Here is a 16,252-nt window from a genome sequence, read left to right as displayed (position 1 = left end):
TTCGCAATTTTGCAGGATCGTGTGCAGACCCATTTATTTTAATGGGGGCCGCAAAAGATGCCGACAGCACACCGTGTGCTGTCCGCATCCGTACTTTGATTCTGCTGCCGGCAAAAAAAAAAAAAAAAAAAAAAAAAAAAAGAGGAGCATGTCCTATTCTTGCCTGCAATCGTGGACAAGAAAAGGGATATCCATCATAGTGCCGGCCATGTGCGGACCACAAAATGAGGAACACCTAGCGGTAATCCGTGTTTTGAGGATTCGCAATTTGCGGACTGCAAAACACTTAGACGTGTGAATGGATTCTAAAGGGTTATTTCCATCTGGGAAATTTATGGCACATTGGTAGGAAAAGCCATAAATGTCCGATAGTTGGGGGATCCCACCTCTGGAACCCCCTCCTATCCCGAAGTGAATGGACTGCAAGCTGAGCATGCATGGCCAGTCCACCCGCTCCTTTCGCCACCATAGGGCTTCTAAAAACATGCGAGCCAACTTGCCTGCACCCTCGGCTATTTTCGGGAGCAGTGAATGGAGAGGACGCAGCGCATGTGCAGTGTGCTCTCTGGTCACTATGGGGCTCTGTCCTTGAAAAAGGAGCAGGGTCCCCGACACCTATTGGACATTTAGGGAATACCGTTTAATCTTGCTATTATGAAAAGTTCTACATTTATCCAATATACTTACTGTATCAATTATTCATGGTTTTCTAGATCTCTGCTTGCTGTGATTCCAAAGGGAACCTCCATCGTTTACATCTGTCCCGGTCACGTGATGGATACAGAGGTCATCACAGATGGGTGCCGTGATGGACCATGTGCCTGTGAGTCCATCATATGACCCACACAGAATTGTACTTAATAAAAGTAAACAATGAATGTTCCCACAGCAAACAGAGATCTTGAAAACCTATCAAAAGTTTTTCACTTTTTTATTATTTTTTAAACAGATGAAAAAAATGCATGTAAAACCACCAGTGTTTCTTATATCACAAGTCTCCATTTATGTTGGGAGCACATGCATTTTTCCAGTCCTATAGTCAAGCATATGGAAAAAACACCATAGCCACAGCATGAGGCATTAAAAAAGGAAAAAAAAAAAAAAAAAAAAAAGTGACCCCATAAATGCCATAAAGCAAAATGCCTTGTATGTAGTGCATTATAGACTAGGGGGTCAGCAACCTTTGGCTTTCCAATTGAAGTGAAACTACAACTCCCAATATGCACACTGTGCTCAGCTGTTTTTGTAACACCTACAGAAGTGAATGGAGCATTCTGGGAGTTGTAGTTTCACAACAGCTGGAGTGCCAGAGGTAGCCGATACCGGCTATAGACTTTCAAGGAAGAAGTATTTTTTGGGCAAAAAATGTGATGAAGAGTCAAGAAAAAAGGTGGAGTTTCTTGCAAAAACCCCGTCTGTGAAACCAGCCTCCAACGTCTATTCCTCCATTTTAGTTTCCTATGGCCACGAACGGCACAATCTGAGACACGTCCCCAGCTGCCATATTGCTGTATAAACTAGGCAGATTTTTAGGAAGAATTTTCAGGCGTTTAGGAAAGTTTGGTGGAGTCTGGTCTATATCGGGTGTTGCCCCGGTTTCCCAGAAACTAAGGCCCCTTTCAGACAAGCGAGTTCCACGCCTTGGACTTGTAGCTCCCGGTCGCAAAGCATTACATTGATTTATGATGCCATGTAACCCTTAGGCCCCTTTTACACGAGCAAGTTTTCCTCACGGGTGCAATGCGTGACGCGAACGCATAGCACCCGCACTGAATCCTGACCCTTTCATTTCAATGGGTCTGTTCTGCATTGCGTGAAAATAGCAGCATGTTCCATATTCCGCGTTTTTTACGCAGCCCTGGCCCCTTAGAAGTGAATGGGGCTTTAGTGAAAAACGCATTGCATCCGGAAGCAAGTGCTGGTGCGATGCGTTTTTCACTGATGGTTGCTAAGAGATGTTGTTTGTAAAACCTTCAGGTTTTGATCACGCTTGTGAAAAACGCATCAAAACGCATGGCAGCCGCGCAGAAAAAACTGAACAACTTAACGCAATCGCAGATAAAACTGACTGAACTTTCTTGCAAAATGGTGCGAGTTTCACTGAACGCATCCGGACCTAATCCGTCCCGCTCGTGGGTTACATAGCATCATAAAGCAGTATAAAGCAGTATAAAGCAATGCCACCTGGTCAGTGCCGGGAGGTCAGGATGGGAGCTGCAGCATACTCACGCAAGCCATGGAACTCGCTCGTCTGAAAGGGGCCTAAAAGCTGAAAACAACTGAAGGAGGTCAAATTGCTGGCATTAATTCTAGGTTTCATGATCGCTTATATTTACGGTAGTGATCTCTCTCATCACACTGACAAAAGTGCAAATTCAAAAAGGAAGGCAGCAAAAAGGAAAAAAAATTATAATTAGCAAAATCTTGCCATAAACATATCTGTGTCATGTGCACTTATTAGGTGCAATAGCTCCGAGGCCACATTATTTGTGGGGATTCAGGACCCTCATTGGGTATCTCTGTGGGGCTTCACCTCTGCATCTACGAGGTTGCAGATAACACTCCACAGTCCCTGATCCTGCAGATCATGATTTTACTAAGTACAGACAGGATCAGACTACACAGGGTTTGTTTGTAGTCTGTAACCATGGAGACACACAAGTCTGCATAGACATTATATACACAAAACTGTAGGAGAATTTTAAGTCATGTGTATTCGCAAAGTTGCCTAATATCTTATATTTTCGAGGCACTGGGGGACAAAAAAAAATGGTTGCAATAGTATACATACCCTTGAAATAAGGATGGGCAAGACTGCTGCAGTTTGTCTAAGCAGCTACGTGGTAGGCATACAATGGAGGCAAATTACCTTAAAGGGGTTTTCTAATACCATAATACTGATGGCTTATCCTTAGCTTAGACCATCAATCAGATCAGTCCAATCCAATTCTCGGCACCCCCGCCAATGAACCGAATGGAGGTGTGCCGATCCGTCAAGCGCTGTGTCCGTTTTATTGTTTACCAGGCACAGTGCCATTCATTGGTGGTGGCTGTGACTGGTACCGCAAACTAAGTCCCATAGCCCCTTCAGACAGGACATCAGCAGGGGCGTCGGGAGTACAACCCCCACTGATCTCATCAATGGTCTTTTCGAAGAACATTTTCGGAAAACCCCTTTAACACCTAATCTATAGCAGGCAGCAGGGTAATGCATACAGGAAAGATGCCCTCCTGACTCATTTCAGCATTAGGCCACAAGCGCAGGACTGCATTTTTCATGCACGTGCTATCCATATTTTTTGCAAATAGCATACTGGCTCATTCAGCCGGATGTTTTGTGGAACTGTGTGGCCGTTTTGCAAATCACAGAACGTGTCCTCGGGTGAGAAGAGCAATTTCTATCGATTGGAATGAGAAAAATGCGGCATGCATGCGGAAGGCATTTGTATTTTGGGGTTCCGTGGTTTGCAGACTGAAGTACGGACCCTGTCGTGTGCATGAGGCCATACACTATTATTTTGGGATTGGTTTTCTAATTCCTTAAAGGGCACCTACACCATAATGAAGCAATCGGGATAAGGGTCCATTCACACGTCCGCATCCGTCCAATTTTGCGGAATGGGTGCTGACCCACTCATTTTCCATGGGGCCGTAACGGATGCGGACAGCACACTATGTGTTGTACGGATCTGCACTTCCGTTTCCGAAAAAAATTGAACATGTCCTATTCTTGTCCGCAACTGCAGACAAGAAAAGGCATTTTCTATTATAGTGCTGGCGATGTGCGGTTCGCGAAATGCAGAACACACATTCCCGGTGTCCATGTTTTGCGGATCCTACGGACGTCTGATTGGACCCTAAGGGTTCAAATTTACACCTCATCAGGATATTGATGGGCAGCTCTACGCCACGTTCCAGCTGATGTCTAAACGACAAATCATTACATATGGATTGAACTTGTAGATCAGGGATCAGCAACCTTCGGCACTCCAGGTGCTGTGAAACTACAACTCCCAGCATGCACGCTTACTCCGCTATTCTTGTAACACCCATAGAAGTGAAAGGAGGATTCTGGGAGTTGTAGTTTCAGAAGAGGTTGCTGATCCCTGTTGTAGATAATGACTACTTTAACCCATCAGAATCTGAAACCAATGTTTCCTCCAGTAATCCCAACTGTTAGGGCGGTCAGATGGATGTGGCGACAAATGAACAGGTTTAAGACCCTGGAATTACTGTGCGGAAGATCTTCAATGAGATGGGAATAAGGGGGGCAAAGGGCAAAGCTTAGATTTCTGCAAAGAGCCGCAGAATCACAGCAATGCTGCATGTCGTTTACAAGAAGAGGCAAGATTTATTATGGAAGAGGCCCACCCCGTTCTCTACTTACATTGTTGGCTGGGGTCCATGTCTGTGGTCAGCTTGACGTAATTGGAAGGGAAGAGACCCATATGGCCGTTCAGTTCCCCCTTCCACCAGTCGGGATCTTCTTTGTTCAGCACATTGATAACTTGACCTTTGGAGAACGCCAGCTCGTCGTCATTCTGGGCAATGTAATCGTACATCCCGATAACCTGGCATGCTGAAGAGTGATAATGTAAAATCAGTCCACTGTCCCAACATACTTGCTGGAAAGGATTAGCTTAAATGGACCGTCTGGTTTAAAATAATCATTTCCAGAATTCTTACACTGGGCACACCAATAAGGACCCCTTGGCTACAAACAGCAATTTGTGCTCCTGTTGCGTCCATGGATTACATGGGCAGCGCACTCAAGTCAATACTCAAATTGTCCTGAGGTGGCGCTGCAGGGAAACTGAACACCTGCTGCAGGGTCCCTCACAGATTACAGCTGATTGATGGACAACCTGTGATCAGCTTAGAGAAGCTTTGTAAGAAAGAAAGAAAGAAAGAAAAAGAAAAAAGAAAAATAAAGTGTCAAAAGTAGAGAGCTCCCCCCCTCCTTAAAGGGGTATTCCCATCTTACACAATGGGGGCATATCGGTAGGATATGCCCCCGTTGTCTGATAGGTGCGGGTCTCACCGCTGGGACCCGCACCTATATAGAGAACGGAGCGGGGAGCGCTGTGGCTGGAGGGCCCCAGATTTCCCGGGGTCCGCCCACCATCAAGCGCTAATCCCCGCCTCTCCCATGCTCCCATTCATTTCTATGGGGCAGACAGCAATAGCAAAGCCAGCGCTCAGCCGTTTTCGGCAGCCCCATAGAAATAAATGGAGGGCGGCTGTGCATGCTCAGTGCGCTCTCCTTCACTTTCGGGGCTCCGTTCTCGATATAGGTGCGGGTCCCAGTGGTGGGACCTGCACCTATAAGACAATGGGGGCATATCCTAGCGATATGCCCCCATTGTCTGAGATGAGAAAACCCCTTTAAGGACTAGGTGGCAACAAAAAAGGAGCAGCTCAACTCCAGTTATTCACCAGAGGACTGGATTTTACTTACTGGGTGGTAACACTGCTGGTTTGGGTGGTTCTGTGGGGGTGCTTTTATTTGTACCAGGGCTCAGAAGTTTAACGTAGTTGGCAGGGAACCATCCAATCTGCCTCTTCTTCCCACGGGCCTGTAAAGCGGAGACAGGGAACAGAAAATCAGCCACATAGTTTTTTTGGGGGCTTGTAAATGAAATTCATGCATTTTTTTTCCCATAAGTCTATGAGAAAACCCCTGAAAAACCACCAGGAAGCAGTCTTAAAAACGCCACAAAAAAACAAAACCGAAACCATTATAAAAAATAAAAATAAAACATGCGACCACCCTAAGAACCCATTCACACAGCATCTTTTAGTGTGGGTCCGGTGCCAAAAAGGCTTATAGCCTCAACCGCACCAAGAAAGGGCATGGTATTGAAATCTTGAGTCTAATGCAGCTTCCTCTTCAGACCAGCGTTTCCAACCTCAGTGACCATGATTTCAGGAAATTCAGATTTATGCAGTGATAATATCTGTTAAGAACTCAGTTTAAATGGTCATTAACTAACTTTGCAGAAATCAATAGTACAAGTGACCATAAGAAACTTTGTAATATGTCTTATCAGTGAGATGTCTAGTTATAAGCTGATTACCTCTCCCCCCTCCTTGCCAATTGCTTTGTACTTTGACAAATGTCAAACAGCATCTGTCCGTATGATTAACCCCATTAAACCAGGTAGGGTTGATCATACACACACATATACACACACACTAGCAGAAGGACTCCGCTTTGCACGGGTATATTTCATCCATTTTATGTTTCCATGTGTCGTAAAAAGATAGACAGTTTCCCCCATAACAGTGAGCTCTACAGTACCCGCCCCTTTAACAATGACCTCCACAGGGCCCACCCCTTTAACAGTGACCTTCATAGTGGCTGCCCCTTTAAGCAGTAAAGAAAAATGGCTGGGTTGTTATGGAAACCCGGAGTAAAACTGTGTTTATGGCAGTTGGGATTTGAAGAGAAAGACTTTCAGGCTTGTATTCGCTAATGTGGGTCATTTTTTGGGAATATATCAGGAACAGTACGTCCTAGAGAGCTGAGACCTGGTCTAAAACCTTCCCGGACACCTGATGTACCCATGTGCCAAATTTGGTGAAGATCGGTCCAGTTGTTTGGTCGCGCATAAAGAACGTCCAGACAGACAGAAATTCATTTTTATATATAGGAGACTAGCAGAAGGATCCGGCTTCGTACGGGTATATTTCATCTATTTCATTTAAAGTTTGTGTGTCGTTAAAAGATAGTTTCCACCATAACGGTGACCTCTACAGCACCCTGCCCCACTGTCTGCTGAGCTTTGTATCTAATCCTTGCTGAGCTGTGTATCTAATCCTATCCTGTGTGATACTGTCTGCGGAGCTGTGCATCTAATCCTTTCCTGTGTGATACTGCCTGCTGAGCTGTGTATCTAATCCTATCCTGTGTGATACTGTCTGCTGAGCTGTGTATCTAATCCTATCCTGTGTGATACTGTCTGCTGAGCTGTGTATCTAATCCTATCCTGTGTGATACTGTCTGCTGAGCTGTGTATCTAATCCTATCCTGTGTGATACTGTCTGCTGAGCTGTGTATCTAATTTTATGTTGTGTGATATTGTCTGCTGAGCCGTGTATCTAATCCTGTCCTGTGTGATACTACCTGCTGAGCTGTGTATCCAATATCCTACCCTGTGTGATACTGTCTGCTGAGCTGTGTATCCAATATCCTACCCTGTGTGATACTACCTGCTGAGCTGTGTATCTAATCCTATCCTGTGTGATACTGTCTGCCGAGCTGTGTATCTAATTTTATGTTGTGTGATACTGTCTGCTGAGCCGTGTATCTAATCCTATCCTGTGTGATACTGTCTGCTGAGCTGTGTATCTAATCCTATCCTGTGTGATACTGTCTGCTGAGCTGTGTATCTAATCCTATCCTGTGTGATACTGTCTGCTGAGCTGTGTATCTAATCCTATCCTGTGTGATACTGTCTGCTGAGCTGTGTATCTAATTTTATGTTGTGTGATATTGTCTGCTGAGCCGTGTATCTAATCCTATCCTGTGTGATACTGTCTGCTGAGCTGTGTATCTAATCCTATCCTGTGTGATACTGTCTGCTGAGCTGTGTATCTAATCCTATCCTGTGTGATACTGTCTGCTGAGCTGTGTATCTAATCCTGTGTGATACTGTCTGCTGAGCTGTGTATCTAATCCTATCCTGTGTGATACTACCTGCTGAGCTGTGTATCCAATATCCTACCCTGTGTGATACTGTCTGCTGAGCTGTGTATCCAATATCCTACCCTGTGTGATACTACCTGCTGAGCTGTGTATCTAATCCTGTGTGATACTGTCTGCTGAGCCGTGTATCTAATCCTATCCTGTGTGATACTGTCTGCTGAGCCGTGTATCTAATCCTATCCTGTGTGATACTGTCTGCTGAGCTGTGTATCTAATCCTATCCTGTGTGATACTGTCTGCGGAGCTGTGTATCTAATCCTATCCTGTGTGATACTGTCTGCTGAGCTGTGTATCTAATCCTATCCTGTGTGATACTGTCTGCTGAGCTGTGTATCTAATCCTATCCTGTGTGATACTACCTGCTGAGCTGTGTATCCAATATCCTACCCTGTGTGATACTGTCTGCCGAGCTGTGTATCTAATCCTATCCTGTGTGATACTACCTGCTGAGCTGTGTATCCAATATCCTGTCCTGTGTGATACTACCTGCTGAGCTGTGTATCTAATCCTATCCTGTGTGATACTGTCTGCTGAGCTGTGTATCTAATCCTATCCTGTGTGATACTGTCTGCTGAGCTGTGTATCTAATCCTGTGTGATACTGTCTGCTGAGCTGTGTATCTAATCCTATCCTGTGTGATACTACCTGCTGAGCTGTGCATCTAATCCTATCCTGTGTGATACTGTCTGCTGAGCTGTGTATCTAATCCTATCCTGTGTGATACTGTCTGCTGAGCTGTGTATCTAATCCTATCCTGTGTGATACTGTCTGCTGAGCTGTGTATCTAATCCTGTGTGATACTGTCTGCTGAGCTGTGTATCTAATCCTATCCTGTGTGATACTACCTGCTGAGCTGTGTATCTAATCCTATCCTGTGTGATACTGTCTGCTGAGCTGTGTATCTAATCCTATCCTGTGTGATACTGTCTGCTGAGCTGTGTATCTAATCCTATCCTGTGTGATACTGTCTGCTGAGCTGTGTATCTAATCCTATCCTGTGTGATACTGTCTGCTGAGCTGTGTATCTAATCCTATCCTGTGTGATACTGTCTGCTGAGCTGTGTATCTAATCCTATCCTGTGTGATACGGTCTGCTGAGCTGTGTATCTAATCCTATCCTGTGTGATACTGTCTGCTGAGCTGTGTATGTCCTCGTGTAGCCCTAGCCTAAAGCTGACTGACTTATAGCAGTGAAGAAAAATGGCTGGGTTGTTATGGAAACCTAGAATAAAACTGTGTGTGGAGACTATAAACAGTTGGGGGCTTGTATTGGCTAATGTAGGTCATTTTTGGGGAATATATCAGGAACGGTACGCCCTAGAGAGCCAAGACTAAAACCTTCCCGGACACCTGATGTACCTATGTGCCAAATTTGGTGAAGATCGGTCCAGTCGTTTGGTCGCACATAAAGAACAGACAGACAGATTTTTATAATATAAGAGATCTATACGCAAATATATAATATAATATAATATAATATATATATATATATATACACACACACACACACACACACACACACATCTATAGGGCCAATAGTTGCAGAGATGCATAAAATTTCAAAATGTATGTAAATTACCTAAATGAGGCAACAATGGGCTGGCCATAGCGTTAGGAGCACCGCTAGTGTAACTCCCTCATGCTTTCTGTGCTCCCCCCACCCCTTCCTCCTCTTTGAGTGACAGAGCTAGACATCTCATCCAACCCTGTGTTTTTGTGGCAGCGCTGACTTGGCGCCTGCGCAGTGGATCTGATGAGCTTGGAAAACATACACTGTGCAGGTGCCAAGTCACTGAGCCTCGGCACTACAGTGAGAACACAGGGCTGCATTAAAAAAGTACTTCTATAATACATAGCTATATAGATAAATGTATAATATTATAATTCTGAAAGTATTTCCTGCCCAAAGATAGTGTTCTGTACACACACTATACTACTAAGGGCTCATTCAACCTTATCCATCTTGCGGTCCGCTAATTGCCGTATGTGTTTCGCATTTTGCGGAATGGAATCTGTAGTCCTACGAGAGAGAAATACCTATTCTTGTCTGAAAAAAACAGACAAGCTATCTTTTTTGCAGGGCCGAGGAACGGAAGTGCGGATGCAGGCGGCACACTCAGTGCTGTCCGCATCGTTTGCGGCCCCACTGAAATGAGTGGGCCCACATCCAGTCCGTGTCCCTACGAGTTTTTTGCGGACCGTATGTGGAACTATTCATTTCCCGCGCCGCTCACTTCTGTATTCGGCGCAGGCGCAGTGAGTGAAGGCCGCTCTCCTGCTGCCGGCTTCCTCACTGTGACGTAGTCGGCACAAGCGTAGTGACAATCTGGCACCAGGAGCGCATCATTCACTCACTGCGCCGAATACAATAGTGAACAGCGCGGGATTTCGTCTGCGATGCAGGGAACAGTGAGATCAATCAAGAGGAGCTGGGCGGGCAGAACAGGGGACCTGGGCGGGATAAAGGGTGAGTAGACCGAGCCTCTAGGTGCTGATTTTACGCCCACATAGCACCTAGAGGCTCATTAGCATATTATAAAAGTGGTTATTTTACAAAAACGGCTGCAGGGAGAAATGTCAGAAACATACTGTTATATAGTGCTGACATTGCGCATCGCTATATCAGTCAGCTACAAAACAATAATTCTGGTGGTAGAAACCTTTTAAGAAGGATAAACACAAATGTGTTAAGGATCCAGACAATTTCTGCTACATATGTGACAAATACACTACTTCTGATCAGCGCATGAATCTGACAAAGCGAGTGCGTCTTGAAGCTCGGGATGCATTTGTGCTCGTAGTGCAGAACTTCCTTGGGAACAGACGAGCTGCAAACTATGCTGAATTGGTAGACAACAAGCCTACAGCACATGAACAACTCGGCTGCCGAATGGCATTGAAAGTGCATTTCTTACATTCCCATCTTGGCTTTTTCCCACCCAGTTTGGGACACGTAAGTGACGAACATGGGGAGCGGTTCCATAAAGATATTTCTACAATGGAGAACAGGCATCAAGGCCGCTGGAATCCCAACATGATGGGGGACTACTGCTGGTTATTGCAACGGGAAAATGTGACCGTTCACAAACGCAAAAGCAGATGCCTGAAGCAGTAACCGTACTGGGCCGTGCTAAAGTAAGACATTTAAACTGAAAAACTAGACTTTCTGAAATTTTGTTATTCCATTACATTTTCATGCACTGTTTACTACGCAAACTTTGATGTAGATCAGGAAATTGTTGGAGTAAAATCCAAGTGCTTCACTCAGTCAGGCGTACTTATTACTTATGCAGAGCTACATTTTGTGACGTGTTACAACAATTCTGACTTCAGATTTGTAATCCGCACACTTTATTTAGTATAGGACAAATGGTTTTTGCCCAGTAGCAGACAAAGTTTTTGTTGCGTGGTGGCGTTGTCTGCGTTACGGACAATGATAGATCAGTTCTGTAAGGGGACAGCTGTTCCATTCCACATAATACGGAATGCACACGGACGTCATCCGCATTTTTGGCGGATCGGCTTTTTGCAGACCGCAAGATACATACGGTCGTGTGCATGAGGCCTTAAGCAGAGGTTCATCTGTGATACTAACCTGCAGTTCACCTTCCCACCAGCCCCCTGGGTTCTTCTTCCTGATGAGTATCAGCTGCCCAGGCGCCAATGTCAGCTGTTCCGGGCCAGTAGCTGCATAGGGGGCAATGACCTGGGCAATTTCTAAACAAGAAGAAATACATATAAGTTCGATTTAAAAAATATTCTGAAAAAGCTCAAGATGATCCTGCGACTGCAATGCTTTTTTTCCCCCCGCATAAAGAAACAATAAGGTTGAAGAGCGACTGCTACTTCACCGCTACTAGAGAGTAGGACGTTGTGCCACTAACTGTCAAACTCAGAATGGATAAAACATAATATTAATTAAAAACAAACTTACAAAAATACAATTTGTGTGCTAAAAACATTCTGGTTTTGGGCCTTACTCATTAGTAAATTAAATGGCAGTATCCTTAAAGGGAACCGGTGATCAGTTTTACGCTGCCCTCCTAAAGGGAATCCTAAAATAGTGACAGGCATGCTAGATAACAGCGGTCTGTCACTTATCTGCTAATGATGTGTGGCTAATAGTCGCAGGCTGCCGCTTCCCCGACGACCAAGCACCGCCTATCCCTAGGATTGTTGGCGGGCGGGCGATAGAGCAGCAGCTCGTGAATAATCGTCAGATACGTTTCAAAACTAAAAGGGTGTAAATAAAACCATATTGTAAGAAGAGAAGGACAGGTCCCTGCTTCTTCTCCATGCCATGTACATGATATGGTACAGACATTAATCTGGGGGCCTCCATTTCTAAAGATAAATCCCCGGCTGCGTACCTGGTTTCTTCCCAAGACTTCCTGTTTTTCCTGCCGTCACCATTCCCTATAAACAAAAGCACAAGGGCGTTGGGATGAAAACAACTAAAGGAGATGAAAACTCATGTCGCCAAAAATATAAGCCACATTCACACAATTCTATATTCTGACAGTATCTGCTGATATTCCACAGCGGAGGACGGTGAACGGAGTATTTCATAAACACAAAAAAATCTGTGCAGAATAATGAAAGCACGTGCAGATTTTCTACAGGGTCGGAGCTTGGGGGCTACTACTAGTGTTGATGGAGCATGCTTGGCCGAACACCAGATCAGCTCGAGCATCTCGATGTTAGGCACATGGCAGTATTCAGCCGAATACCGCATGTGCTCGAGCGCAATGCTCGAGTCTTCTCCCCGCACGTTTGTTGCCTGCTACGCAGCCAATAAACATGCAGGTAAGTACTGCCCTTCACTGTGATGCCGTAGCCATGTTGGTTACTGGCATTACAGCGATTGGCTGACCGGAAAGCATCATCAGGTGATATAGCACCCGATGACACGTGTTCGGCTCAGTGTTAGTCAGGGAGAGTTGTGCTGAAGAAGGAAGAGAGATAGTGTAGGGAGTGACATTTTTTTTTAAGTTGAAAAAACTAGTCAGAGACCCAAAAGTCCTTTTAAGGACTATTGTGTGTGCCAGCAATATCTTTTTTTAGCGCAACCTGCGCTAAATAGCGTGCAACAGTTAGCTGTGCTACATCTCCTGTGTAAAATATGCACATCCAAAAAATATCAGTGACATCCTGTGTACTTTTTCCATGAACGGTGTCCGCTACGGACAGTGACATTACCTGGGGTACATCCCAAATACCTTTAATTTGTTTTGCGCATACACTTACAAATGCTACGCTACTGTACGTGTGACATACTCTCAAGCATATAAAACATTTAATATGCTGAAGGCGAGCAGTAAGGGACGTGGCAGTGGCCGTGCTGATGATGGTGCACGCAGAGGTCGTGGCCCTGGGCGCGTTGAAACTGTGCCTGCTGCCAGAGCACAAGAAACAACAAGATACCTAGCTTTATGTCCCAGTTTGCAGGGCGGCGCAGGACAACGCTCTGGAAGTCAGACCAGTGCGACCAGGTGGTCGGTTGGATTGCAGCAAATAATGCTTCCAGTCGGTTGAGCACCACCCTGTCTTCCACTAAGTCCAGTCTCAGTAGCCAAGAGTCTGGTCAACAGAATCCTCACCCTGATCCTCCTTCCTCCCACCATGGAGAGTCTTGGCAAACAAGTGATCCCACACTCTGATATTCTGAGGACCTCTTTTCAGCGCCATTTCTTCATTTGGGGCTCTCGACAAGCCCGCTTGAAGAGGGACATGAGATCTTGTTCCCTGATTCCCAAGCTCTTGAGCATCCACAGTCACAAGAAGATGACAATAAGTCAACGGCAATTAGTGTTTCACGAGGTGGATGATGATGATGATGAGACAGAGTTGCCAATAAGTCAACGGCAATTAGTGTCTCAAGAGGTTGATGATGAGGATGAGAGACAGTTGTCAATAACTGAGGTTGTTGTTAGGTCAACAAGTCAGGAGGATGACCAGAGTGAGGAAGTGGAAGAGGAGGTGCTGGACTATGAAGTCACTGACCCAACCTGGAAAGGTGGCAAGCCGAGCGAGGACAGCAGTACAGAGGGGGAGGAATCCGCAGCAGCGCAACAGGCTGGAAGAGGCAGTGGAGTGGCAAAAGGGAGAAGGTGGGCCACACCATACACGCCCGCAAATGTTCACCGGAGCACACCCTTGTGGAAATCTCCCTTGCCAAGGGGTAGGTTTTCCGTAGTCTGGTGCATTTTTGAGGAAAGTGCGGACGACAAAAGAATTGTAATTTGCAACCTGTGCCATACAAAAATGAGCAGGGGCGTGAACACTAGCAACCTTACCACCACCAGCATGATCCGTCACATGGCATCAAAGCACCCTAATAGGTGGGCCGAACGCCTGGGTCCACAATCTGTGTCTGTGGGTCACACCACTGCCTACTCTTCCCCTGTGTTACATGCTGGCCAATCCCCTGTCAAAGGCGCAGGCCCCGGATGCCTCCCGCCCTGCACCTTTGCAAGCACCATCAGCGACCACATCCACTTCCATGTCCCAGCGCAGCGTACAAATGTCCTTACCCCAGGCATTTGAACGCAAGCGCAAATACCCAGCCACCCACCCACCCACAGGCCATAGCACAAAATTTGCAACTTTCCAAATTACTGGCCCTGGAAATGTTGCCATTTAGCCTTGTGGACACTGAGGCCTTCCGCAGCCTGATGTCGGCAGCCGTCCCTCGTTACGCAGTCCCCAGCTGCCATAGTTTTTCACGGTGTGCCGTGCCCGCCTTACACCAGCATGTGTCCCTTAACATCACCCGTGCGCTGACCAACGCAGTTATTGGGAAGGTCCACTTAACCACGGATTTCCGCCACCAGCTACATTAGTGGCTGCAACCACCCCTTCTCCTCCTCCTCCACTTCCACCTCAGAATTATCCTTTTGCAGCACCAGTCAGTAGCTGGAAGCAGTGTAGCACTGCAGTGGGGAAGCGGTAACAGGCCGTCATGAAACTGATCTGCTTAGGTGACAAACAGCACACCGCCGCAGAGCTGTGGCAGGGGATAAGAGACCAGATTGAGCTGTGGCTCTCGCCACTCAACCTAGAACCAGGCATGGTTGTGTCCAATTATGGCCGTAACTTGGTGGCGGCTTTGGAGCTCGGCAACCTGACACACATCCCATGCCTAGCCCACGTGTTCAACTTAGTGGTTCAGCGGTTTCTCAAAACCTACCCCAATTTGCCTGAGCTACTGGTGAAGGTGCGCCGCATGTGTGCCCATTTCCGCAAGTCATCGACACCTTCCGCCGGTCTGTCAACGCTGCAGCAGCGCTTACAATTGCCAGTTCACCGACTGTTGTGCGTCGTGAGCACACGCTGGAACTCGACGTTCCACATGTTGGCCAGGCTTTGTGAGCAGCAGAGGGCAGTAGTGGAATACCAGCTGCAACACGGTTGTCGCCTTTCCAGTCAGTCCAGTCAGCTTCCGCTCTTCACAAGCAAGGAACGGGCATGGATGTCTGACCTCTGTGAGGTTTTAATAAACTTTGAGGAATCAACACAGATGGTGAGCGGCGATGCCGCTATTATCAGCGTCACCATCCCACTATTGTGTCTACTGAAACGCTCGCTGCTCACAATTAAGGCCAACGCCTTGCATGTGGAAATGGGGGAAGAAGATATTACACAGGGTGATAGCCAGACAACCCTCAGTTCGTCTTCTCAGTGCAAACTGGAAGATGATGAGGAGGAGGAAGAGAAGGAGACGGTTGCCTCCGCTACAGAGGGTAGTATCCTTGGAAGTTTAATTCCATCTGTTCATAGTGGATAGGCAGAAGAGGAGGAAGAGGATGAGGAGATTGAGAGTCATCCTCCTGACGTTCGACAGCGAAGTCTTGCCTGTTGGGACTCTGGCATACATGGCTGACTATGTGTTAGGCAGCCTTTCCCATGACCCACGCGTTTTACGCATTTTGGACAACTATTACTGGTTGTTCACTCTTCTCACGTGGCACGAACTGGTGCTCTACGCCTTGGAGGTGCTTGCCTGCCCCGCCAGAGTTTTGTCAGAGCGGGTATTTAATGCTGCTGGTGGCATTTTAACAGATCAGCGCATCCGCCTGTCAACTGAAAATGCTGACAGGTTGACTCATAAAAATAAACAAGGCCTGGATTGTCCCTGACTTCTCCACTCCACCAGAGGAAAGCAGCTGAACAAAGGCACTTTAAATGTGTTGTTTATAAAGTACGGAATACACTGTATTCCCATGCACCCCTTCCACCACAAAAAAGGGTATATGGTTCAATCTTCCTTTTCGCGTCCTCCTACTCCATCATATCAACATACTAATTAGCCTGCCCTCGCTCCTAATGTTGTAGAGGGTCAGCTCAGCTGCAGGCCCTCACATATAATGTTTTAGAGTGTCAGCTCAGCAGCAGACCCTCTCCCCTAATGTTTTTGAGGGTCACCAGCAGGCAATCAATCAAAATTTTTCAAGGGTGTGTATGATGCCCTCCTCTATGTGTAATAAAGGGTGTATTGGAGTGCCGGTTCCTTGTAATTTTCGGCAGCCCTTTCACTTAGTGCAT

At 46.3% G+C, this 16,252-nt stretch overlaps 1 protein-coding gene across 4 annotated transcripts in view; it reads right to left on the bottom strand.

The window, feature by feature from the left end:
- Positions 1–16,252, bottom strand: part of ITSN1 (intersectin 1) — a 132,830-nt gene that overhangs the window by 36,640 nt on the left and 79,938 nt on the right. For all 4 annotated transcript variants that reach the window (XM_044284451.1, XM_044284452.1, XM_044284453.1 and 1 more), the window contains 4 exons: positions 12,079–12,124; positions 11,304–11,425; positions 5,459–5,576; positions 4,388–4,579 (listed from right to left, as the gene is read on the bottom strand). In XM_044284451.1, the coding sequence (XP_044140386.1) occupies positions 4,388–4,579; positions 5,459–5,576; positions 11,304–11,425; positions 12,079–12,124 (478 nt within the window). The remainder of the gene's footprint in view (positions 1–4,387; positions 4,580–5,458; positions 5,577–11,303; positions 11,426–12,078; positions 12,125–16,252) is intronic.

The sequence above is a fragment of the Bufo gargarizans genome, chromosome 3, assembly GCF_014858855.1.
Source record: "Bufo gargarizans isolate SCDJY-AF-19 chromosome 3, ASM1485885v1, whole genome shotgun sequence".
NCBI classification, from domain to species: domain Eukaryota; kingdom Metazoa; phylum Chordata; class Amphibia; order Anura; family Bufonidae; genus Bufo; species Bufo gargarizans.
This window is presented reverse-complemented; position numbering and strand designations above follow the sequence as displayed.